This window comes from Leuresthes tenuis, unplaced genomic scaffold, assembly GCF_036924035.1.
Source record: "Leuresthes tenuis unplaced genomic scaffold, fLeuTen1.0.hap1 SCAF_10, whole genome shotgun sequence".
NCBI lineage: Eukaryota > Metazoa > Chordata > Actinopteri > Atheriniformes > Atherinopsidae > Leuresthes > Leuresthes tenuis.
This window is the reverse complement of record NW_027325364.1, coordinates 36,315,910-36,342,909: the sequence shown is the minus strand read 5'-3', so window position 1 is coordinate 36,342,909 and position 27,000 is coordinate 36,315,910. Positions and strand designations below refer to the sequence as shown.

Here is a 27,000-nt window from a genome sequence, read left to right as displayed (position 1 = left end):
TATAACCAAAGTCAGAGGTGTGTGTGTATTCTTGGCACTAAGTTGAACATGTTTCGGGTGCATGTTAGACTCCACTAGGACTGCTCCTTGTCACTGATCCTTTTTCTGGTTTTCATGGACAGGATCTCAATGCGTCGTCGTGGAGAGGAGTACGAACCTCAGGGTCGCATTTCTACTTCTTGCATATGATGTGGTTCGGTTGGCTATTTAAGCCAAGACCTTCAGTGCCCCCTGGAGTGGTCTGCAGCCAAGTGTGAAGCAGCCACAATGAAAGTCAGCTCATCCAAATCCGAGCCCATGTTCTAAACTGGAAAAAGGTGGAATGCTCTGTCTGGGTTAGGGATGAGTCCTTGCCTCAGTCTGGGTATCATGGCAGGTTGGAGCGAGAGATGGATAGACAGATCCAGATTACAGAGAGCCTCGGAACTTCTTAAACGATCATACAACAAAATGTCATCAGGCTCTGGAACACCATCACCTTCAAACAGTCCCAGACAACTAAGAAAAGGACGCATACCCTCTTTTACATCCTGCCCCGAGTCATGATCACAAGGTGTAGTAGGTTTCAAGTAAATTTAGATGATAGACTTGTGTTGATTTTTTACACTGCTGTATTACAATTAAATAATCCAAGTCAGAGATTTCTTCCATGACAGTATAAGGACCAGTATACCTGGCCTGAAATGGTGAACCCACAATATGCATAAGGGCAAGAACCTGGTCGCCTGGTCTAAAATCTCAGTTTTTTTGTCCAGGATCCAGGCTGATTCTAGGCCGAAAATGTCCATCGCAGCCGCGATGTAGATCTTCCTGATGGCCTCCCAAGTCTCCTGGATTCCGGGGATGACCGGAACTAGCCCCCTCCCAAACTCCTCCAGGTAGTCTCCGGACAGACTCCATCGGGCGAGACTGTCAGCCCCCTCAGCCATGCCTTTCTGCAAGGCCGTGAGTCTGCTCTGGAGCGCTTGGAGAGCTGCTGGGTCCATTCTGGCAGAATCCTTCTGTCAGAAACTGTGGAGAGGCAGGACCCAGGTGCAGTTCTTCGAATTCAAAAAAAGGTTTATTTCCAAAAAACAGGGAGCAAAAGGCAAGAACAGAAAGCGCGGCAGAGCCCGATTCAAAAATACTTAAACGTTGACAAAAACCAAGACTATGAAAAACAAAACAAGACTATGATTAACTGTGACTATGAATAAATAACTATGAACGGGACTATGGCTATGAGGCAGGAAACCAGACTTATCTTCGGTGACTGAGGCATGAAGGGTTGGTGAGGATTCTGCAGTGAATGAAAGGAAACCAGGAGACTAAATACTGAGGAGGGAGTGATCAGTGAATGCGGTGCAGCTGTGAGCAATGAAGCAGGTGAAGTGAGTGAAACTAAGTGGCAAAACATGACCAGAACAGAACCTGAAAACAAGACTATTACAACATAAACTGTGACAGACTCACAGGGTACATTTTCCTCTCGCTATTGTATTTAACATGGAGATTGAACAATTGGTTCTCCAAACCAACTTCCAGTTTCCAGTTGTAGAAAGTTATGTTTCTTGTAGAAACAACAAAACATCACTAGTCAAATGTCTTTGTCTCACACACATACACCTAAAAGGACAAAGAGAGTTACAACTGCTGGAAAAATCAAGTTCCTCTAATCCCTTTCAGTGTTTTTGTTTTTCAAACGTACCTTCTGTTTCTTTCTACTTCTATACTATCACTAAAACAAAATGCCAGAAATAACGTTAGTGAGATACACAGCCTATTGAGGCACCTTGAAATGTATTCCTCTATCGAAGTCTTAGTAGTGCCCTTGTGATACGTTTAAAAGGGTTTGAAATGTGTTGCAGGTCTAAAATGCAAAAAAGTATGTTAATAAATCAAATAAAGATAATGAGCCAAAATTTGAATTATCTTGGGTTCATACTATCTGTAATGAAATAAAAGTCACACTTAATGTCTGCCTGCAACCTTAAGATGCATCTAGAAAGACTTTGTGGTCCTCTAATAACTTGAATGACCAAATCTCTATGTTTAGACTCATCACTAATATTTACATGAGCATTTAAAATGACAATAAACTTGTTCATTTTAAGTTTTAAAAGTTTTCATTTTTAGACCAATTATTTCCAGACAATATCTCCTCATGCACATATACAAAAACTATTCAAATAATATCATATAAAGTGGAATAATTGATACCTGAATTCCTAAACATTCAGATATAAATAAAGATATATACCGTACAAACTGATAGGCGATACTTAAAGTTCCAAACCTTTACATAGTTTCTTGTAGTTGGTGCAGCAGTCTCCTCTGGCCAAACAGTCGTCAGAGCAGTGGCAGGCATGCTGTTCGTTTCGAGTCTCCCCACAACGATCCTTACTGCACTCATAACCCCCATCTGTATGCAGGACGAACACAGGAGCCTCACTTCAAAGAAGAAAACCTCTTCACACAAGTATCAGAAGCTGCAGACTCTAAACTATTCACAGAGGCAAAATTAATCCTCATTAGATTAACATGAAAACCACAGTATCATCATGATGTTCATTTGGCTGCATGCAGCAGCATTAAGCCTACTTTACATTCTGTCTTCTGGAGATTCCTTAATAAGGACAGAGGGTTTTAAGGTAGGATTTGACACTGTCAGGGTGAAACAAGTATATCATGACTTTCAAGCACAGGGAGGACTACTGTGGCAAGGCAGTGGAGAGCAATGAGCGCTACCAACATGGGTAGTGCAGGGGGAAATGCTGACTCAGCAACTGAGAGACAGAGAAATAACAAGAAACACACACAGCTTGCTCAATATGCAAGAAGCACACATCATGAAGTCCACTACTCATTTCCACCCCCTTACTGTACAGCTGGAAATTAGGCTTTGATATTATATATCTGGATGTTTGCAAGCCTTGATCAAACAAAATGATTTTTCTAATGAAAAACATCATTTAAACTTATTCATGTTTAACAAATGGCTGTAGATTAGATCTGTGTTGAACAAATGTTCTTTTGTTGGACAGCATTATGCACTGGTAGGACTGGAAGTAATCAGGGTCCAACTGAAAAGGCCTGTAACATCGCAACATACTGCAAAGTACAGGTATGGCCAACAATGATACAAGTTCAACTTTAAAAGCAGCAGTCTGAGAAAGAAAATCTCCTTTCTTAAAGCAAATTCAACAAGAATACATCAAATAAAAACTCCATCAAAGATAAAAGTATCTAAAGAACAATTACAAAATGCATGTAATACTCAATATTAGTTTTTTACTGATGAATCCCACTGTTCCAGATGCAGTTCACTATATAATACACTGTATACAAAGTGCTGGTGATGTAGAGATTAGCCTTTGCCACTGTGACACACTGACCATGTATGTCTGAGGTTCTGACAAATAGGAGAAATGCTTCTTCTTTCTCCCAAACTGCACAGCTGACATTTACAGGCGTGCTATGTTCCTCTCCTCATCCTCTCCTGCCTGTCTCATCATTGCAGTCTCCCACAGCAGCAAGCACACACACCACTGACATATTTCAAAGCTCTTAACTTTATTGTGTGACAGATATCTGCCAACCTATTCTTTTCTCTTAAAATCATAACTACAAACAGATGAAAGTCACATTATATGTTGGAGAAAAAATATCACCTGCCAGATCAAATATAGGATGTGCATGGATTTCTGTTTTCTTTGGCCTCCCCAACCTAACCTACATCATAAAGAGCAACCCTGAGTTCCTGTCCCCTGACAGACAACATGCTGGGAGACATCCTGCAGCAATCCTGCAGTCAAACCTGAAACATGATGGTAATTTATGGGAAGGTGGGCTGTCATCAGAGGACAAGCAGGGGCTGAGATGGAGTACCTGTCCTGAGGCAGAGCTGGTCAAAGTCTGAGCAGCAGCTGTTGTAGGTCTTACAGAGGTTGTCACAGCGACAGTTTGGTGGCTCCACCTCCACCAGCTCAAAACACCTGCTCCTGCAGGAGCTGGAGGTCGGCACGTACTGAGATGCAGAGCGAGCTGAGAACAAGAGAAGCAGAGCTCAGGTAGATTTGAGATTCAGTGTTACTCTGTGTGAGCTGGGTTTGTGCAAAATAAGAGTGGAATTTATTTCAAACATTTATTTCAGGATTAAATCTATCTCTAAACATCTGAAAGTGGCTTTGTGATGAAGGTTGCTGTTATGCTTGTTTGTAGGGTGTATGATGGTGTGGTGGTTACAGCAAGAGGGTTCCTGGCTCAGATTCGCTCCTCCCACCATCCAAAAATGTGCATGTTAAGCTATTTGTGATTCCAAATTGACCCTAGACGTGAATGTGAGCGTGCATTGTTGTTTGTCTCTGTGCTGGCCCTGTGATAGACTGGTGACCATTCCATGGTGTATCCAGCCTCTTCCCATATTGGAGCTGGGATAAGCTCCAAACCCTGACTCTGAATAGAATAATTAAATGGATGGATGGCTATTTGCTGGAGAAAACCTGTTGATTGTCAACACATTGTTCAGAAATATGGGGAAATTTTGGTGTAACGCTTTGTTATGCTTACAGATGTCATGTCATGTCCTTTCTGCTCTTAGATTTGACCTGAATTTAACCTTAAGACCGCTGCTGATATTATTCTTAAGCTTGATTTGTAAAAGATGTTGAACATGAAAACCTTCCTGACCTTATGTGCTAGTGATTTGTAGTTCTTAAATCAAACTTAGACGCTGGTCAGATTCTTTAACTTAATTTCCCTTTGTGGATTATTAAAGACAACTATGTATTAATCTTAAACAGACTACCGGCACACATTCGGTTCTAGTCAGGAACAGCTACGGACAAAAGAAGAAAAATAAATAAATTTGGCAGAAAAAAAATCTTGGTGATGGGTGAGGACAATGACAACAGGCAACACATGCCCCTCTGTGGAATCAGCGGTCTGCAGACAGTGAAAACCAGACATCTATACGTAGCTCAGGTGTCTCATGCAGCTGCAGTAAAGGTGACATTAAAAAGAGAAACTTTCTATCATTTAACTAAAAAGGGGCAAAAGGTCTAAATTAGCCACAAAATATTAAATATTTTGCATCTAACGATTAATTTTCACATCGTTTATTTACTACTCATGCAGAGTTCAGCACATGCATGGTGGATAATGCGATGGTAATAACGATTCTACTGATACAGAACATTTCATGACACAGAAAATAGGATCCTGAACTATATATCCAAGAAAATTCCATCCATTGTAGATGAAGGCAGCAATGTCCTGTGTCTCAATCTTATTTTACTTGTACTGTTATTATTATTAGCATTATTATGATTTCCTAAACAAAGACAAACTTGGCATTTCATCAGTTTAAAAGCTAGATTGGATACAAATGAGCTGGTTCACCAAATACAGCTTAAAACAGCAACCAAAGGGATGATAGATTCGTTTTCAGAAGTCGGTCATAGGGAGACTTCCCAATTAAGAATATCAATTCGCTATCTGGCAGGACCGACAACAGAGATCAATCAGTTCATTTACATGTTGAGGGTCAGCTAAGATAAAATTGAAAGAAACCCAGTTTTTCCCCTTTTTCTTACTATATGACCTCCCACACCTGCACTGAACATGGTGTGACCTGATGTGGGAAGTTTGAAATGGCTGTTCTGCTTTTTGGTGCCACTGAACCTCTTACCGTGAGTATGACTGTCCGTGATGGGGGTGGGAGGGGTCTTTGATGTTTGACTAAGGCACCAGTCAGTCATAAACAGTTCGGGAGAGATTGGACTTTGATCATCTTTATCATATTTAATCCTGAGTATCAGGAGATCAGCATGTTTTCTTTGCATGCTCACCTGTTCGTTCCAGAGTGTCTACTCATAGAAACTGAACAGTTGTTCATGTCTGAATCTTACCACAAAGTCACCTCGGTTGAGGTTATTGTGTTTTGATTTCAAATGAAAGATGGACTGAGCAGAGTCTGAAGTCTTTAAGGCTGAATAAACGAACACCTACTTCTTAAACTCAGGTCTTGTGTGCTGGTTAACAGCTTAACTACAACGTTTAACTGGAAATTCATGAGATCCCAGAATGAAAGATGGAATCAGACATCTGTAGTTCTCAGGGTGACAGCTGAGAACCTGACCCTGCTGAAAAAGTGACCTACCATTATCTCTAAGTCTGCAGCTGCCCAATCACTTAGGTGCACCCTGTTCTCATGGGAACACACATGGTGCCTCTCTGATTAAACTGCTATTTCATGCAGGTGATGGTGATCATTTTCCAGCTGTGGAAAAAGTTTATTATTTGCTGACTTTAATTTAATCATCTCATCACAGAGAAACATCTGTCTCTTGACACTTCGTGGGTAACTCGGTGCTCAGGTGTTGCTTAAGTTTAGTTTGCTTTATGAACATGTTGCACTGTTTGAAAACTAAATTTTGACCTCAGTTTATTCCTTTGCATGTTGTTTGGAGGTTTTTACATTTTCTGTACAGTCTGCAGTCCTGAAAACTGAGCTGTTTGTCTTCAGCTGTGTTTGATCTCCTTGATGAATAATAAATTGCAATGAAGATCACATTGAATAAAGCTAATTAAATGTTGAGTAAGTTATAAGGATCAGTAACAAGGTTCCTGAAATGTTCTTTACACTGGTCAACTGAAGGTAGATAAATCTTTTAGCAGCAAAGTAACAAAGCATGAGGAGCAACAAAAGCCAGCTTATTGAGTTATTCTTGCCCGGTGCAGATATTCAGCTGGTGTGAGATTACATTAACAGCTCCCTGTGCATATGAACCTGATTCAGGGTTTTCTTGAATAATGTTTCTTGACATTTTTGCATAATTACTTTGATTTCTGTAACAGGGTGAAATGATCACATTATTCTGTCAGATCAGTGAGTTTTATTTTATTATGTTCCTTATCTCATATGAACTAATATCTCATAATTAGCTGGATGTTAAAAAATGAAGAAGGAAAGGAAAAGTAGGCAAACTCTCAGTATTTTATTCAACTGAATGTTGTTTGGTATATTTGCACGAGACCATTTCCCTCTTGTGTTTGTCTAGTCTCTTAGACCGTGGGATGCCTGCAGTGTTTCACAGCAGGGCAGTTGGAGGTGTGCACACCACCAACACACACACAGTCATGCACACACTGCCCTGTGATGTTGAGGCTGATAAACACACACGATGCAGAGAAAGGAAAGGTGAACTCTGTGACCCTAACTGACAGCTTACCTTCACATTACTAATCAAATCTGTAAGTAGCTATAATTGTTGTTCCTTTATTGAATCATTTTGTCACAGTTCAGTCATCCAACCATCAGTAATTTTCCATTGATCCTGCTTCTGCCCCACTCAGCCTGTCAGCCACACACACCTCATCAGTTCACTCCACTCACCTGTGCACACAGCTGCCTCTCATCACATGCAATCAGCCCAGCATATAGTCACCAGCTCCACACTCTATCCTTTGCCAGATTGTTCTTTGCCATGCAAGTCTTTCCAGCGTTCTCCTGCCAGCTTTACCGGTACCGACCTCGCCTGTCCCTGATTCCCTGCTTCGTCTGCCTCCTGATAATTAGACCCAGCCTTCTGTCACTGACCAAGAACTTTGCCTCTCCTCTCCTGATTCCTGTTTGCTGGTTTCTAAACCGTTTGTCTGTCTGCCAGAGTTTCAGTAAAGCCTTGAACTTTTTACCACTGTCTTCTGACTCCTTTGTACTGCAATTGGGTCCATGCACCCCCCCGTTACACATTTCTTTTGTCAAAGTCCAATTGTGGTAAGACAGAACCTCCAACTCCTGTGCAATGGGTTCAGAAGAATAACAGTTAGAAATGTGTCATGATGGAATCTAAGTATACTTACATAAATGTTCATTATTAAGGCTGTTTACTTACTGCCGACTAATCCTGAGATATCCTCAGAATTGTTAAATGGAAGTCTGTGGATTTCAACTCTCGTTTTCTTTCTTAAAAATTGTATTGACACTTTGTTTCCTTTTTTTTTTTTAAACAACAATTCTTCACACTTATTCTACACCCATCCTACGATTAGATACAGATTTATTGAATCTGCTTACTTGTGAACTAAGACCAAGACCCTGGCTGTTCCCCACACAATTTGGTGCATTCTTGTGACCCCTGGCAGTTCAGCCTATGAGTATGAGTATGAGGTATGAGTTGGTCAGTCTGATATAACCAGATGTAAACCTAAACTAGGTGTCTGTTCTGTTACTGAACCAGTAACAAAGCAGGATTGTTCTTATGTTCATTATTAACAGTCTGCTCTCCCCCATCCCTCACAGTATACTGCATTCATGTGGCCCCTGGCTGTTCACCCTCACAGTATGAGTTGGTCAGTCAGATGTTGCCAGATGTGAGTCTGATGGACTGCCCTGTCTCTTACTGAAAAAGGTAACAATGCATGATTGTCTAGACACTAGTGGTCATTATTAACTATCTGTTACCCCCACCCCACCCAAATCCTTGCACTGCTGACAACTCCTGGCGTCGAACAGTACCCCCCACATCTAATTATTTTCTCATCTTTACCTTACAGGGACTGGTCTTTGAAGCTGTCAAAAAGAAGGACTTTCTAAAACTTAACCTTTCCTATTAACCCTTTCTCTTATTTAAACATTCAACAAATATATTTCTCACAACCTTCTGACCTTAGCTGTAAACCCCCCTCCCTTAGATGTCAAAAGCCACCTGACCAGATGTGAGCGGATGTATGTCAAAGGTCACCTGTAAAAATACTTTGATTGATCATAAGAGGTCAAAGGTCACCTGTCAAATGAGTTTATCGAAGGGTGCCTCATCATTTACATACAAAACCTAATCCGTCCTTACATTTGCAAAATTACCAACCGTAGTCATGCTCTCATATCCCAGCAGATATTGGCCACATTTCCCAGATTCGTTCTTAGCTTAAGAAGATCTTTCACTAAGAAGGAAACATAAGATCGCCCTGACCCACTCTTAACACCCTTCTTAGCAACCTAACGCTCACTGCAGCCGCGTCAGGTAAAGTTATATCTGACACTTAAAGGAATACTAAAACCATGCGTAATGATGAATTCATAGCTGCAGAACACTGACGCAAGAAAAATAGCAATAACAATATATAAAAATAATGAATTGCCCATGTGTTCCTATAGCTACATAAATAAAATGAATCATCATTACTATCACTCATTACGATAACCGATCCTCCTGCGCCATGCATGGACACACATCAGAATGCCCACCACCTGTGCCCATGCTCTCTCGCCTCACCTTTGCACTTTGTTTTTTTGGTTTGGCTTTGGAACTCCTGCCACTTCTTTCTTACAGCACCCCAGTCTCGCAGGCCACAGGGACTAGAGGGGGATATCTTTTGCCTGCCAAATTTGGTTTTTAATGCAATGTCTTTTTTGGCCTTTGTTCCCCCAAAAAACGCATCACAGTGTGTAAATTTATTCGTTACATTAATCTTCTCGCCCTCCCTCCCCTCCCGCTCACAACTGAACACAGACAGCAGTCTCCTGGTCACTGTCTTTTTCTAGGCTTTTTTTTTTTTGCATGTTTTTTTTTTTTTTTTTTTCTCGAGCCTTGCGTTGTCCCCCTACATCGTCGGGCCCTGGGGCTTGAGCCCCGGTAAGCCCGTGCATTAATAAAAGCTTGGCGTTGTGTGTGATTTATGCGCTGATAAAGTGGTGGGTGATCGATTTTGCCTGGCATCGATTGATTTAGTTTCGGCACCACGGCGCTGGACAGCTCCCACTAAGAGCTTCTTAAGAAGCTTCTTTGGCGGGATCTTAAGAAGGCAGTTAAGAACGCGTCCCCTATCTTAGCGCTCCTTCTTAGCCGAACCCTTCTTAAGAGCCTTCTTAAGTCCTTAAGAACGATCGAATCTGGGAAACGCAGCCATTGTGTGTTGCACTGCGTTTCTTTGCAAATGGAAGTCTTTTGTATGTCGGAGATGCAGAGCACTTGAGCAAGGAAACTATGCAGGGCAGTCAGAGACAGCATATGCAATAATCACTTTAGAGTTTAAGTCACCATCATCACCACCACCACAGTAGTCAAATAAAGAGGTAATACAAATTTAATTCTTCAGTTTAAAGTCTTCTTTATTTCCTACAAATACAAGGGCTAGTTCAGTTAATGTTCCAATAGTTAACATAATTCACCTGTGACCATGCAGTCACCTCTAACTTGTGTTTCAGTATTTCAATTTCCAGATCTGTCTTCCTAATCTGGAGGTCCAAGTAGAGTATTTCTTTTTTCTTTTTTTTTTTTAATTTTCAGCAGGTGAATTTTATAAACCTCTTTTATTGTCAACTGGTAATACAGAAGGAGGGCATTAAATGATACAGTTGCACATGAATTCCACAGACTGAACCTCTGGTGTTTACTGAACATCTCACTGTGTCAGTCTGTGCAGTGGGAGTTGAGGGACCCTCCTGCTGCTGCCCAGCCATGCTCTGTTAAAAAGGACGAAAATGTGTTAATACTTCAGTGGAGGCTAAATGTCACTCTATATTCATCCAGAATGTTAAGAAATGTGAAAGGGAAGAGAACTATCAGTAACATATGAAGATGTTACCTCTATAGGCCTTTCTGGATCCGCCTCTGTAAAGGCAGCTTCCTCATCCTCTTCATCCCAGATAAGCGGTATGTTTCAGTAAACTTAAACTATCATTTGATAGTGGAGTATATCAAATCTGTGGAGTATTGCATACCTTCAGTTACAAGGTCTGTTGTGGCGTGAGGAGGCTCCACCAGGCAGATAGCACCATCAGAATCTGTTGGGACAAAAGAAAAAAAAGACATAAAAGACATACATATTTGTATGAATAGGCTGAAAAAAATACATCTATAGGCCTGTTACATTTTATACAGACACTTATGTTTTGGGGGGTGGACTCAGAGGATGAGCTCCATCCAGGGAATCCCTCAGCCACTGGCCTTCCAACATTGTGGTTTAGGTCCAGCTCCTCTGCCTCTGTTAGAGGTGGAGGTGCTGGGCCACCACCCGTTTTACAGGCATCTGCCTTCTTTCTGTTGGCTGAGTAGAAGTCTGTGTTAGTCTGAATTGGTTTAATTATTTAACAGAACATGATATAGATGAGAAGACATTTACGTGTGTGAAAACAGAATTATGTTGGGGATAAAACAGCTGCACAGTCAAATAGCTGAATTAATATTTAGTTTACAGTGTAAAACATTTTGATCATAATGAGGTACCTCCATGCTGAGGTCTTACCTGTTTAAATAATGTTTACAGATTTCATCTTAAGCTGCTGCCAAGTGCGCTTCTCCCCTGTGGAATTGCACCTAAATGAAATAAATGAATAGGCTACCATTCAAGCAGTTTTCCCTGTGATATTATTGTGATTGCAAAGGACTACATTTAAACTTACACACTGACCTGAGCAGTTCTCCCACGCCGTCTCCCTTTCTTTTGCAGCTGCAGCGTGTTGCACTTCTTTCTAAAAACTTGTTGAAACTCGCCATATGAGCGCATTAAGATTTCTAATTCTAGGTTGGTGAAAAACGTAGCCCTCCTCTTCTCCGTTGCCATGGTGACTCGTCGAATCGGGGCTCCATTGATGCTGGCTTTTTATAGTTGTGGTGCACGCACTTAACTCCAGGTGAAACTACTCAGAGTTGACTCAACTAACTCAAATCAGCATTTCTGGAACCAAAAGTATATCTCAGAGTAGATCAACTCAGAGTTTACGATTATACTCAGTTTGTTGAACCTGCTTTGTAAAACAGACCCCAGGGTAGATGGATTCATCCACAAAACATCAGACATCAACACTCACGTAAATTGTTAATTTTCTGTTTCAAATGTTTCTTTAACCATGAGCCTTTGAAACTACTCACCATGCTTTCTTCAAAGGTCTAAACCTAACTACCTTTCTCATGTCAGATGACATTTATTTTGTTTCAGTATGTTTTGAAGTTTATTACAAATTTCATTGCAAATTTGTTTTTTTGTGCTCTTTCTTCACATACTTCCTCCCATCTTTCGTTTCAATGCTGAGCATCTAAAAACATTTTATTCATAAAAAACAATCCTATGAAAAACTTCCACAGTTGTTTGCAGATCAGTATGAACAGTGTAGTAGAGCAGATTAGCAAAAAAATATTTCACATCTGGAAAGAAACACCAAATTTTGACTGAATGTCTTTTGAAAAATCTCATTAGCCACGTAAATTCCAAAGTGGTGGCCATTTTTAAAGATGGCTGACATTTTTCTATTGATGATTTTTAAATTATAGACATTTCTAATTTATAGATCATAAAACCTTTTACATCTCTTTCTGCCATTCACTCAGAACATTTTCTATCTAACATAATGTACAAAATAGAATAAAATAGAATAGAATAGATAAATACTTTATTCATCCCCCAGTGGGGGAAATTTGTCAAGTAGCTAAAAAAATGGGTGTTTTTTTATTATAAATATTTACAATGATTGTATATTAAATAATAATAATGATAATAATAATAATAATCAATTACTAAATAATAAATTTGAGAAGAACATGTCAGCAGTCATTAGTAAAAAGCCTTATGGCTGTGGGGACAAAGAACCTCCTGAACCTCTCAGTCCTGCAGCACAGTGAGATGAGCCTCTCACTGCAGCTGCTCCTCTGACCTGCCAGGTTACGATGGAGAGGATGTCTGTTATTATCCAAAACAGAATATAATTTCCTCTTCATCTGTTGCTCCACTAACTGGCCTTTTTTACCAGTTTGTCCAGGCGCCTACAGTTTTTGTCTGTAGTGTAACTCCCCCAGCAGACAGCAGCATAGAACAGTGCACTCTCAATGATAGTGTGATAAAACATGCATATCATGTCACTACAGACATTGAAGGACCCGAGCCGAGAAGAGACGGCTCTGGCCCCTCCTGTACACTGCTTCTATGTTGGTAGACCACTCCAGTTTCTTATCCAGCACCACCCCCAGGTATTTGCAGGTCTGAACAGTTTCTATCTCCCCTCCATCAATGCAGAGTAACTGGTATGGAGTTTTAGATCTCCTGAAGTCCACCACCAGCTCTTTGGTCTTGGTAGTGTTCAGGAGCAGACATTTCTCTTTGGACCAGCCATTGATGGACTCCACAAGGTCCCTGTACTTCTTCTCCTGTCCACCGTGCACACATGCCACAACAGCCGTAAGTTTTTCACAGCACCGGGACTTTTTCCATCTGAAGGCTCACATTGAAGAGCCTCTGAAGAGGGACAGATAGTTGACCAGCACAGTCCCTCAGAAGCCTTGGACAGACTCCATCTGCACCTCAGTCCTCCCTGACTGAAATCCCCTGAGCTCAGCTCCAACCTCCTCTATAGATGGACAAAGAGGTTGTAGCGGAGGGATGACGACAGGAGGGATGTTGCTATCAATTTTAGAGCTGGGGGTGGGGGTGCAGCTGGACAGAGGAGGGTAAGTGGTGGGAGTTGCTGCAGAGTTGTTAATTGATTATTGATGCCTTGAGGTGGAAGTACAGCTGGGCATTGGAAGCAGTAAAGTGGAAGCAGCTGTAGTGATGGGGGTGGAGGGAACAGCTGCAGAGGTAGAAAAAGCCACACTGTCAAACCTGTTGTAGTATTGGCTCTGTCCACCTCACCTTCCACAGACTGAGAGTTTTTCAATCTGTATCCAGTGATGGTCCTCATGCCACTCCACACCTCCTTTATGTTATTGTTCTCCAGCTGTCTCTCTACCTTTTTCTTGTACTCCACCTTAGCTCAACGTCTTTCTAAGCTCTCGTTGTACATTCCTCCACCTTTCTCCATCCCCATTCTGGAACGCCATCTTTTTCTGGTTCAGGAAGTCTTTGATGTCACTGGTGATCCATGGTTTATTATTTGGATAGCACCTTACAGTCCTCACTGGAATCACAGTGTCCCTACAGAAGTTATCTGTTGTCTGTGATGGTGCTGAGCCTCCTGTCCATGTCAGTGTTAAAATATGCATAAACACAACATTATTCAAGCAAAATGTTTATTACAAATGTACAAAAATGGTCAATTTATTTGCTCACGAGGAGCTAAACCCTGCTTACTGTACATATCATTTGTACAGCATGGCATACAAACAAAACGTTATAGCTAATTATAATAATTATTATATAATTATTTTAGAATCAATTATCACATTTCAAATTCACATCTGTAATGTGAATAACCTTAACATTCTCCAATCAACAGTTAAAGCAGTTTAACAGTTTAAGTGTTAAAATATAGAATAATCTAAATCATGCTCTAACTAATTTATGGAATAGATCTTAATCTTCACATGTGCAGCTAAACAGTGCTGTGCAAGTAAGACCAAAGCGGTAGTATTTGCACCTTCCACTACATTCAGATTTGCAACAACAATGGTCAGTTCTTGGCAACTTTCTGGGAGGAGATCGGTCCACAAGCTCTGCCACAGATCACCTTTCTTGGTCCATCCCCAGCCAGCAGGTCTTTGTATTTCTGGTTGACAAACTACTGATTGACCCCATATGCATCATGCCTGGTAGGTGGCACGCTTCACATGTTGAAGTAGAGCATCTCTAGTAGGAAGGATGGCTTCGTATGGCCTCTGTTTCCGAGCAGACATGTCCAGCCTTGCATCATCAGCACCATCAGCTGTACTGGATCGGTCATACATCATGACCACAAAGTTTTCCAATGTCTTCATGTCAGCATTGTGTATTGTTGGTGGATACTGACACCTGAAACCTCAGTACAAATATCCCAGGTTTGCAGTGCTGTCTCCATGGCAGGCTGACACAACAATGCAGCCAGTGAAGGCTTGGAAGGAGAGAACGTCATGGATGGGAATCCATCTCAGATTGCGGCCTTGGTCAAAGGCAACCCACAGTTTCTGAAGCCCAATCTCCTGAAGGGTTGACAGAACACCAACCGCTATGAGGAGAATGTCAGTGTCATTGGCTTTGATGAAGATGTGTTTGCAGCACAAATATCCTCGTGTCAGCTACCTCATGACTACAGGGGGCCATTTTCACCAGGCTTGTCGGGTGATTGCTCACAGCACCATCTTCTTTGGGCACAGTGATCATGTTTGTGGCTATCTTGTCTGCCAAGAATTTGAAAATTTCAGTTTTGCTGTCATAGTCTCTTAGGAAGTTCTGCCAATTTGAGGGGACTTTACTGGTGCTCATCACCCTGCGTCTGACTCCATGTCTTCACTTTGACCTCGTCTCACTCTTCAGACTTGATGGGTGGTACACATCAAATACAATGTCTGTCCGTTTGTACTTGAGTATGCTTTTATGGTGGGCAAAACATACGATGCTACATAGTCATCAAATGTCTTTGAGGTTTGTGGTGGCAGACTGTTGACCAATGCAAACTGAGCCCTGTAGGAGTAAATTGATCATCTGACTTTTTACGTTGATACCTGAACACAATTATAATAATTTATATATTAAAAAGAAAAAGTCATTCTTTTGTTTTCTAAATAGTCTATATCTCTTCTTGTTTCCTGAAAGCTAACTTAAACAGCAAGCAAATCAAGAGTTGATAATGATTGCCACTGGTGAAGTAATATTTAGTCAAATGATTCACATGATTTTACAAGTTAGCAAATCACCAACATCAGTGTTTCCCTTGTCTAGTTAAAGTGTATTTAGTTTACTGCTGTAATGTTCTGTTCTGTTTGTAGGCAAGCTAGCTAGGCAAGCTAGCCTAGCTAGCTTGTGCTAGTCTTTACTATTAATGTGGTTCCAGTGTGATATTACAGTATAGCAGTACAGTAATAAGAGCTTAAATACATCCCTAACATGTTATGTTGATAATGGTCAACTAACAAGCCTAGAGGTTTCTGTGACAAACAAAACTGTTTCTTATGTCCTTTTCTCCGTCACAGCCATATAGAAATGGGTGCTTCATGTATTTATGGTCACATAACAACAAATAACACACTCAACAGTGGGATAGGATTGGGGTGATAATTTAATCTAATAATCTGTTATATTTATTATCTTAACCTATAATCTAATTCAAAAATAGTGTGTGGGTCAACCCACTGGCTCATACTTGACCACTCTCCCCTACACCATTTGTAGCAGGCCGGAGATCAATAATATTCTTTCAGTGGTTTAAATATGATAGAATGGAGCTTCTTAGCCTCTCCAGTACAATGAAGCCGACTTCTCTGTGGTCAAAAATGTACGATTTTACCTATTGGGCAGCAAAGTTGCCCCCAAAATAGCATTTCAGAGCTTGAATTGGTGGACATCTTGAAAAAAATGGTAGCCATCATGATTTTTGTGTGGCTAATGGGTTTTATCTAAACAACAAACCCCGAGGGATATTTGTGCCAATTTTGGTGATTCTTTCCTCTTGTGACAGATTTTCCTGAAAAAATGCAATAATCTGCTGTACTAGTGAGCAGAGATACATTTTAACTTATTTTTTGTATAAATGTGGCAGAAACCTTGCAAACAGAGTCCAGACATGGTATGTGATTGTGAGAGCCTATGCCACCGTGTCAACAGGGTTCCAGAATGTGGAGCAGAGAACCATCTCCAGCACACTGTTAATATTGATTCAACATAAAGCAGCACAGACACACTCCTCAAAAACACACCATCAAATCCCACCTCACAGGGTTACAGTGATCCGCTGTAAACTCATCTCTACACTCTGGTCACTGGCAGACACTTCGTATAAAATAAAAATTCCTGTGAAGCTATATGTTGTTTGTATTTAGACGAGTGAAATGACTTCTGGATGACTGAGGCGGGCGAAGACAGAGTTCAGGATTTATTCTGCTTCATGAAGTAAACCCTAAAGTTGTTTCTTGCTTGTGTTTTGGAGTTGGAGCATAGCTTTGGGCATGTTCTACCTACACTTGGCCAAGATACATTAACGAGTATCCAAAATACACTTCACATGGCCTGAGCTGAACCACTCTGGCAACTAAATTTGAGCTTAGAATTGGTTTGTACTGAAAAGTTCTGAAAAGATTTCAATGATCTTAATTATCCAATTGAACACATTTGATTGTTCCTTGTCCAGTTTACGTCACACAGCCACACAATAATGGTGGTGTAATGATGCAGCACAGCAGCTGGTTATTGTTTTATTCTGATGAGCACTTGCTTTTTCCATTAAAAATTCATGTCAATGTCAAAAAACAGAGAAAAATGTCCATGTAATGTCTTCTAAAGCACTGATTGTCAAAATGATTGCTAATAGACTATCCTGTTTCCAAAAATGCTATGGAAAACATGAACATGGTACAAAGATAACCTAATCCAAGTTGAAACAGAGAGGCTTAGTTTTTTCTTTCTTCCTAAGAAATAATAATGTTGTTTAACTTGGTGCCAAAAACAGGCACAAAAAAGCTGGGACACTGTGGTGGAAAAAGATGAGGGGAACACAGAGGAAGCTGAGGAGTTTTGAAAGTGAAATATTTTCTAATTGCTTACTTGATGTAGGATTTCAGCTGCTCAGTACTCATATTTTTCCACTCTATAATTCTCAGAGTGTTCCCAGTGGGTGACAAGTCTGGACAGCAGGCAGGCTCATCTTCTGCTGTGGTTGTGCTTAGTCTTTGTCTTGCTGAAATAAACGGTTTTCCCTCAGACAGATGTTGTTTGGATGGCAGTGTGTGTTGGTCCAAATCCTCCTCATATTCCTCATTTTTAATGCTGCACAAATGCAACCACTCCCCAGTTTAAATATGATAGCCCCTCTCCTCTTTAATCCAGATGACTCCATAAATTCTAAAAATAATTCTCCTCAAAAAGTAAATGAACAATGGAAGATTTTTTTTTCTTTGCATTGTAGATAATAACTTTTGTTGTTCAGATGTCTGGACAAACTGACTGATGATGTTCCTAAGCTCATGCAGTGACTACAACCACAGAATCATGCTGCATCATGCAGAACCATCAGTTTTCAGCAGTGTCCCCTGGATACTGTGAACATTTTCCAGATCATTTGATTATCTTAATTACACTTTGATCTGTAGATGGAAAAAATATGAGTCTTTCCAACTTTACATTGAGAAATATTACCCTTTAGCGGTTGAACTATTTGCATATGCAGTTATGAGCCTCCTCTCATCTTGTTTGGGTTATGGACTGATGGCGCTCGTGCCCCTCTGCAGCGCCCCCTAGTGTGTGGGGATTGGTATTTACAGTTTGTTTATAATGTAGCTCATGATAAACTGATGATCAGCAGATACATGACTTTATAAGTTTCTAAGAAAAGATTCCTCTTACTTTTCTTCTGTTTGCACTGTCTACATCAAAGATAATCTAAAGGAACTTAAACATTCCTCTTCTTCTAAAAACTTCACACCTTTTCCTGTTGGACTTGTGGTACATTTCATACATAGTACAGATTCTAGATGCTTTTTCTTTCAGCAGTTTTATGGCTAAAAGTAACCTAAGATATTGATTGCTTTGTATTTTTTTGTTGACGCATAATCTAGAATTATTTACTAGAAACTTCAGTCATGTTGTTCCATTTAATATGTCAGAACCTGTGAAGGGGAGCTCAAAACCTCAAGCATTTTATTAAAGGTCAGGGGAAGGAAATTCTGGTTTTGCTGAGAGAGACATTCTTCTCGTGCCGTCTGTCCACAAAGACACTGTGACTGTGGAGGGGTCACATGTTGCTTTTTAATCCAACCTCTGCTGAGTAAATGTGTCAGGGCCAAGCAGTTCAAAGATGGTTCAGAAGACCAGGGTACTCACATTCTGCCCTGGCTGAGGTCCCATCTTCTCCTGAGCGGTTGGGCCGACCGTAGACAAAACCCCAACCCAAGTCAGAGCCACACAGGGCTGACAGGATCCACACAAACTGGGAGAACAACAGCAGAGCTCACATTAGAGCAGTAATTCATACTGTGCATCTGCTGCATGGGCTCAGAACAGGTATGGAGTTCACAAAGGGCAGAGCAATAGCAACCCCTTCTCACTATTCTCACTATTTCACTCTTCTTTGCTCTGTATGCGCTCCCATCTTCAGTATTTCGCTTAGCTTAACATTCAGGGATCACTACAAAATTCTGAATTTCCTAAAGAAACCAACCCCCCCAGAGGAAGATAAAACATCATTTTGCGGAGCACCATGGCTGGAGCGCTGCTTCTCCGGTTCAGAGGGAGCTCGGGCCCCCGCATCCGCACAAGAATAGCTTCGACTTGTTGGACGAGCCGTTCGCCACATGAAACTGACAGAAATATTGTGCAGAGCCAGAGTAAAGGACAGGAGGGCAGACGGATGGCAACATGCAGACAACATCAAGAAAGAGTTCAACAAATAGCGCAAACAACAAAAAGATCCATCTGACGCAACACGGATTTACGCATCATAAGAACATTTTCTGAGGGGACTCTTACCGTACCAGTTTCTGAAGCAACATGTTTCCGTGTCGGGCTTAGTCCTGAGCTGCAGGTCCTAGGGTGACCGCATTCCAACCCAAAAGACCACCGGAGAGGAGAACCGTTAGAGAGGACAGGAGAAGAGGGGAGGAGACTGCAAAAGCGGGCTGGAATCCTACTGATGCTGCGGTGAAAGAGGGCTCCTGTCTGAACCCGCATGTGGATTACGCTGCGCTGAGTCAGGAGCTGGCAAAAGTTTCTAAATCATTCCGTCAGTCATATTCATACCAGTCTGGCTGTATGAAGCAGTGACAACGACTCCGAATCCGAACTGGAAGGGACTAAGGCTTTTCCACAAGTCAGTCCAGTTAAATGGATACGCTCCACATAGGACAGCTCAACCACATTCCATCCCTATTTTAATTTGCCTCGTGTGTTGTGAAAAGCCACAGAATAGGAGTGAGAAATCCCAAATATTCCATTCTTTAGGTAGCTATTTATCTAATTACCAGGGCTTTCAAGTTTTGAATGAAGGAAAGAGAGAGAATCTTTCTCATTGCGTGAGATCTGAGAGCCCTGCTAATTACAGCAGCTTTTACAGAGATTAGACTTAGAATGTTGCTCTTGGTCCATAAGGATCTGGTGAATTTGGAACACTTCATGTGGACTATCGGACACAAAATGCAGAAATGACTCAAACACTTCTCTCTTAATCTGAAAGAAATGGTTTGCGATGGTTTCAGAATGAAAATATGTAAATTAGCATATTTTAGAAAACTCCACGTCGAACCAACAGAAAAGAACTCATGAAGGATGATCTATTGTTGTTGTTCATCATTTTCTAAACCCGCTTCATTCAATTTAGGGGGCTGCAGCCTGTCCCAGCTGTACACCCAGTCCATCACAGGGCCACACCGAGACAAACAGACACACAACCACACACACACTCACACTCCAAGGGACCATTTAGAGCCACCAACTAACCTGACATACAGGTTTGTGGACGGTGGGAGGGAGACGCAGTACCTGGAGAGAACCCGTGCATACACAGGGAGAACTAATAAATAATAAATTATTTACTGCAGGAAGTGAGAAAGAAAAAGGGCCACTTTTGGTCCTGTGAATGTGTCCATGAATGGCAACATGTGGCGCTGTACAGATCTCCTTCTCTCTCACATCAGAGACAAACACAATGTAATGTGTGGTCTACTGTTGCTTCTGCTGAAGTAACATGTTTGTGTCGGCTGGCTGTTTTCCCTACGTCAAAGTAATGCTCTTTGTCTTTCAATATATGTTTGTGTGCAATAAAATAGAAATATAATTTAAACAAAAAAAGTGAGAGTCCTCTTGTATCCGAGACTTTAGTCGCCGTAAATCAGCACAAAGCAACAAAACAGGTCTCAGTCAGTCTGTCAGTGCTTCCATCCATGAGACACAAGGGTTCACTGAAGTACTAGATTAGATTTCTCTTTATTGTCCCACAATGGGTAAATTCCCATTGATGAGCGTGAAAATGATGTGAAGTGCATTACGCAAAGTTAAGGACACCTTCCTTTCTCCATTTGAACAGCTAGTTTAGGGTTGGCAGAGCTAATCATGAAGGAGAAAGCACATCCCCTAAAGTCTTCTCTTAAAACTTTCTATTGTGGCTGTTAAACAGTTGTGGCAAAGCTGTGCCCAGTGGTGATCCACCGACTGGAGGGTCAGTGGTTTGATCCCCTGTCCGTCCACACCTCAAAGTGCTCTTGACCCCACATCAGTGGGGTCGAGGCAAAAAAACAAAGCAAACATTAAACTACCAGTACAGGATTTAAATGTATGGATGAAAAAGGAAGACATCTTTAATCATTTTGTAGAACCGAGCAAACGCAGGTGCTGTATACAGGAAGTGTGCCACATCTACCACAGCAGAGCTTTTAATTAAGCAGCAGTCAGTCATGAGTTAGCCACCTGTGTGGCTGTGATTTAGCTGCTTGTGTGGCTTCTGTGACTGAAGCCCTGTGGTGTTTGTTGGTAACGGTCTGTCCATTAACACAAGTCTGAGTGGCTTAATGATGCACCAGGAGCTGTGATGGTGACCAAACTCACGTAATGCTTGTATTTCCACCTACTTAATAAGGGAACTGGTGCTGTTGTTCTTTTAAAGGTTGTGGTTCTTGAGAAAGATTCTGCTGCTTTTTAACCTGAGTCTCATTTTTCCAACCTCAAAATGTTCAAAACCAGCCCAAAAATGACAGAAAAATGTAGGTAGCAACCATGTACTGCAATGTTCTGATTGTGGCAAGGCTAAAATCATTACTCTACATGGATGGGATTCAGCAGAAACAGGGAGTAGTAGCAGGTGAGTTGTTCAGGAAACAGGTGAGCCTTATAGTGCGCAAAAGTCACATGTGCCTTTCAGTCAGGACTGATGGAGAAGGGGGAGTCGCAGCTGTTCCACCGCTGTTCCACCGCTGTTCCACCGCTGTTCCACCGCTGTTCCAGCAAGGCAGGTAGTAACGAGGAGTGAAGCGATCCTGCCTCATGTGTGCCTCTCTACCAACTGTGCTGCTGTCACTCATGATCCTGTGACACCAGCCTGATGTGCTAAAGGACCGTGATGAGGGGCTGACATGCCTCTGTCTGCCATGTGTGAATCATGAGGAGGAATAGTAACGAGAAGGCAGAAGCCATGTGTGAAAAAGGCTAAAGTGAGCAGAGAGCAGCATCTTCATAGCTGCAATACAGGAAGTTCAAAGTTATGGGAAAGATTTGGGGGGAAGGTTTGTGCTTCTCTGAACTGTGGCAACAAAATGGTGCCATGCACTAAAAAGCTTTGAGAGGACAGAGGTGGAAGAACACTTCTGTCTGCAGGTAATATTCCACCATGATCAACAACACCAATACTGTCAGTGAAACCAGAGATAAACTCCACGAGCACCTTCTACTGCAGAGGAGGCCTGCAGCTGGTCTTTTTATTGAAGCTACTTACTTGACCTGGAATCAGAAGGATAATGCTCTTTAAGTGGGTTATTGGAAAGCCTCAGGTCACCTGCCCAGTCACTGAGAAACCAGACTTCTATGAAGCTCAAATGTGACACAAACAAAATATGACAAAGCATAAATACAGTACAAAAATAGAATAGGAGATCTTATCGATTTATCTCACAATCTTTTATATGTTTTTAAACCAAAACTGCAAAATAGAAAATATTATCCACAAAAATGCATCCCCAGTGCGCTTTGTGTGCACGGGATTCTGAAACCTGTAATGCGTCCCCACTTTACTACAAGCAGCAGAGTGATAGCATTTCAACATTTAAGCAACAGTTTGTTCACAACAAAAGTCTGAAGTTCCAAAAAGGTCTCTGTGGGATGAATATTGAATTCTGCTGGTTCTTCTCATTGTTAAAAACCACCTAATTAAAGCTAAGAAATTCTGCCAGAGTAAAATCAGCCACAAAAGCAGGGAAGGATCTGGACTGTAGCTAGTTAAAATCATTTGCTGACACGAAGGCCTCTTAAATCAAAGTTGACAACTGGAGACAAAAGTATAAAAAACACAGGTATATTATTGGGGTTTTAGTTGGTTACAGTTTGATTTCATTCTCTGACCATGAGGCTCACCAGAGATTCAGACCACAGAAGCATCACCACCATCCATCATGTTTGCCCTGAGAAGCCGCTCACTGAACCGTGGGCACGAGGCACACCACAGTGGTGTCTCTGCACGGGGACACGTGCACCAGCTTGGCTAAGACTGTATCTGACTGTTTGTGGAGAGAAGTGTACGTGGCTGCATGCCTGGGATGGTCCACTGCCGGGTCTGTGTGTGACAACACAGAGAAGTCTTTGAAGGTTCACCTTAATGATGCTTCAGCCTCAGTTTAGTTCATGTTTCTCCTCTGAGCCAACGTGCACTTTTGATTCTGCTGAGGAATTCCTCGGTGTTCATCTCTCTGATGATTAAACCCAGACAACAACCGTTCTGCCCAAACAGGTCAGAAAGTACTGCAGGACAATGAAAACTAGACTATTCTACTGAACATGGAAGCATACACGTCTCTGTGTTCTCCTGTAGGACAGAAGTCCCCCCCCCCTCCAGCTCCTCAGTCGGACAGAGAGGGGGAGCGCAGGGACCGGCCGCTGGCTGGGCTGTTGCTGTAGACGTGCGAGTTATCCCGGTCTCGGTCCTTCTCCTTGTCCTTGCTTTCGTGTTTGTGCTTATGCTTGTGTTTGTGCTTGTGCTTTTTCTTCTTCTTCTTGTGCTCATGGTGGTGGTGGTGGTGGTGGTGGCCATGGTCACCTCCGTGCTTAGAAGACGAGGAGGTGGTCTCTTTGGAAAAGGAGGGCAAAGGTGTAGCGGGCATGGAGAGCAAGGACTGTTCGACTAATGGTGGCTCTTTACCTTAAACCAAGAGAGAGAATGTGTGCGTTAGCAAAGATCAAAGCATTCAGATAGGAGCCAGATAAAGCAACTGTTGTCCATCTTTGTCCAAAAATAAACTTTGACAAATTATGCGAAAAGAGAAATGAAAAACAGAAGTGGAAAATATTTCCTGTAATAGAATTTATGAAATAGATAAATAAATGTCAGTTTCACAAATACAGCAATTTTAAAACACGTTTGTGCACAACAACAAAAATACTGTGAAATTTAGATCGTGATCAATGAAACACAGACTAAAAGAAGTAAAGAGTGTTCAATACAAACACGATCAAAAATAAAAAGATCAAAGCGCCACCTGAATTGAAAGCTAAATAAGAAGCAGCTGTGCTTCAACGGCATCTTAAAAGTTTCTAATCTGGAAGTTGCTCCACATTTCAATACATTCCCCTTCAAGGTGGAACTGATTTGGCTGTAAAAGTGAGCCAGCACCGCTGAACACAAAGGTCCCACCACCTACACTCACTGAGTGGTCACTCAGCTCGTTCTGGGACACCAGCTTGTTGTGTGCGAGCACACAGGGACTGCTTCTGTTTGCTCAGGGCCAGCCACTGAAAAGGCACAATTACCTCAGCTTTTCTGATCACCTCTTATGATATGCCAGAGCATCTGGTTAGTGGGCCTCAGTGGTACTGAGTATGATGATGTAAAAGTAAACCTGGTCCGATGTGCTTGGAACAGGGAAACTTCAGAAACCTTCACTAAATGGTTTTAAACTGTCTTCAGGTTCTCTGAATGATCTAGTCCTAGTTTGGCAGGCTTCAAGTGGAGTGGTTTTTCATCTAGACCTGGTCCCTTGTTGTGTACTTGCACTAGTTTTGTTGTAACAGATACATGTCCAGGTGCTTGTTCTGTTGGATACTGACGCTTTGCGGTAAGACGTATTGCATCACTTCCTGTTACCTTGCTTGTCTTCTGTGGAACTTCTTGCTCCTCTTGAACTACTAATAATCCCCTTATTTCTCCCTATAATTTACACATCTTGCATAGTTAACTCTATCCCATACTTGTTATATTCTAACGCTCACTCTTACAGATCTTTAGTCTTTATTTTTCACTTTTTAGCGGTGTGTCTGGTTCTCTAGCTTAGCATGGCTACCAGTTCTCTTCCTCTATCTCCTGCTTTCACCTGCTCCGTGTGTCAGATGTTTAGTTACTCCTCTGCCTCCTTTAGTGGTAATGGTACATGGAACAAATGTTGTCTTTTTGTAGTTTTGGAGGCGAGGTTATCTGAACTGGAATCTCGGGTTCGCACTGTTGAAAACCACCTGATAGCGAGCCAGGTCCGTTTAGTTGGTGCAGAATCACCTAGCGTAGCTAATCCAGTTAGCTGCCCCTTAGCAGAACCCAAGCAGTCGGAAACCCAGGCTGGCTGTCAGGGCAAGTGGTTCACCATCAACCTGTCCACGTTTCAAATAGATTTTCCCCACTCAGCGACACACCCGCTGAGGAGAAAACCCTGGTAATTGGCATCTCTATAGTCAGAAACGTGGCATTAGCGACACCAGTGACCATAGTCAAATGTATTCCAGGGGCCAGAGCGGGCGACATAGAATCCTATTTAAAACTGCTGGCTAAGGATAAACGGAAATACGGTAATAACACCTGGTTATGCCTATCAGAGGTCACTAAAATTAAAATTAATGTTAAATTTATGTACTTTTGCCAAAACAATGTCAGACTCTCTTTCTCCTTCTCTGGACCCCTGCTAAATCTGACCAGTTACGACCGCATGTCCTCCTTCAATCGCTGGTTGTCTAGATGGTGTCCAGCAAACAACGTGGGCTACATAGATAATTGGCAATCTTTCTGGAGAAAACCTGGTCTGATGAGGAGAGACGGCATCCATCCCACTTTGGAAGGAGCGGCTCTCATTTCTAGAAATATGGACGAATTTATTAGTCATCCAAAGACATGACATCCCAGGGTTGAGACCAGGATTAGGGGTGGGTGATATGGCAAAAATATCATATCACGATTTTTTTAAAATAAAATAACGATTTCGATTTTATCACAATCTTAAATTGAAAAGGGAAAAACAGACGGTGTTGCAGAAGTATTTTCGGCTGGGCGGCTCGTACAGCAGAAGATTGTATGGAGCTCGTACTCAGCGATTGAATCGTGTCATCATTAATGCTTTTGCCCGTGTCCCAGTGAGTGACTGTTCTTCAGTCTGAGATGGGTGATGCAGACCGACGTGCAGTTTATACGTTTATAAGTGTAAAAACCACCGACGATGTTGTCCTTGACCGTCGGACCATTTCCCACTGACACAGGGATGTAATACATGCACTACTGTGCTGGCAGCGATAAACCAATCAGAGAACATTCAACATACAATCAGGTGAGCCTTATGTATGGGTTCAGTACAGAAATGGAGCCCATGATTGAGGGTGCGCTTTATAATCAGGTGAACCTTATAGTGCGCAAAATATGGTAAATAAAATATAAAATTAAATAATATAAATAGGCTATTTAAACCAGAGAAAGTGGTAGCTAATTGCAATGCAGCTTTAATTTTATATCGTATCCCCCCCATATACATTATTTACATGTGACATTACTGTGGTTATTAACTTGTGTTTCCCTGTTCCAACAGGTATCCTTTGAATGGTGTTATGGTGTTTGTTGTCCCCTCTTTTCAGTCTTAAACCCCAGCTGGTCGAGGCGGATGGCCACCCTTCCTGGTTCTGGTTCTGCCAGAGGTTTCTTCCTGTTAAAAGGGAGTCGTTTCTCTCCACAGTCGCCTCATGCACGCTCAGGACAGGAGATTGGACTGAAGACAAGTTTCGGTGCAATCTGTTGGTTTCCTTAGCTAGGATATTGTATTTGAATTGGCTCCGTATGTATGAATTGGATTAATTTTTAATTTAACAAATTGGATTTGCTTGGATTATGATTACAATGAATTGAACTATAATTGGTTTGAATTGGACAGTATTCATTTAAGTGCCTCGAGATGACATTTGTTGTGATTTGGTGCTATATAAATAAACTCAATTGAATAGTTTTCAGATTGAAGATCCTGTTCAATATTAACATAGAGCTGAGGGTACTAGGCTACAGAATGTAATATATCATTGAAGAGTCCCAACACAAAGACAAGACTGTGCGTGTGCGTGTGTATATGCGTTTACCTGGCGTAGAGGGCCTCTCTAACAAGTTCAGATGGTGATGAATGAAGGCCTGACTATCATGAACTGTCTCCATATCAATATCTTCCTCTTCCATTGTGTTGAACTGGAACA

At 41.6% G+C, this 27,000-nt stretch overlaps 2 protein-coding genes across 3 annotated transcripts in view; both read right to left on the bottom strand.

The window, feature by feature from the left end:
* Positions 1–19,518, bottom strand: part of enpp2 (ectonucleotide pyrophosphatase/phosphodiesterase 2) — a 69,365-nt gene extending 49,847 nt beyond the window's left edge. Inside the window, exons 1-4 of the mRNA XM_072395028.1 lie at positions 19,350–19,518; positions 18,700–18,805; positions 3,868–4,023; positions 2,276–2,401 (exon numbers count right to left, since the gene is read on the bottom strand). Coding sequence (XP_072251129.1) covers positions 2,276–2,401; positions 3,868–4,023; positions 18,700–18,805; positions 19,350–19,367 — 406 coding nt within the window. The 5' untranslated portion in view covers positions 19,368–19,518. The remainder of the gene's footprint in view (positions 1–2,275; positions 2,402–3,867; positions 4,024–18,699; positions 18,806–19,349) is intronic.
* Positions 19,519–22,464: 2,946 nt separating this feature from the next.
* The window catches only part of taf2 (TAF2 RNA polymerase II, TATA box binding protein (TBP)-associated factor), a 51,223-nt gene continuing 46,687 nt past the window's right edge, over positions 22,465–27,000 (bottom strand). For both annotated transcript variants that reach the window (XM_072395023.1, XM_072395024.1), the window contains exons 27-28: positions 26,890–26,992; positions 22,465–23,713 (exon numbers count right to left, since the gene is read on the bottom strand). In XM_072395023.1, coding sequence (XP_072251124.1) covers positions 23,415–23,713; positions 26,890–26,992 — 402 coding nt within the window. In that variant the 3' untranslated portion in view covers positions 22,465–23,414. The remainder of the gene's footprint in view (positions 23,714–26,889; positions 26,993–27,000) is intronic.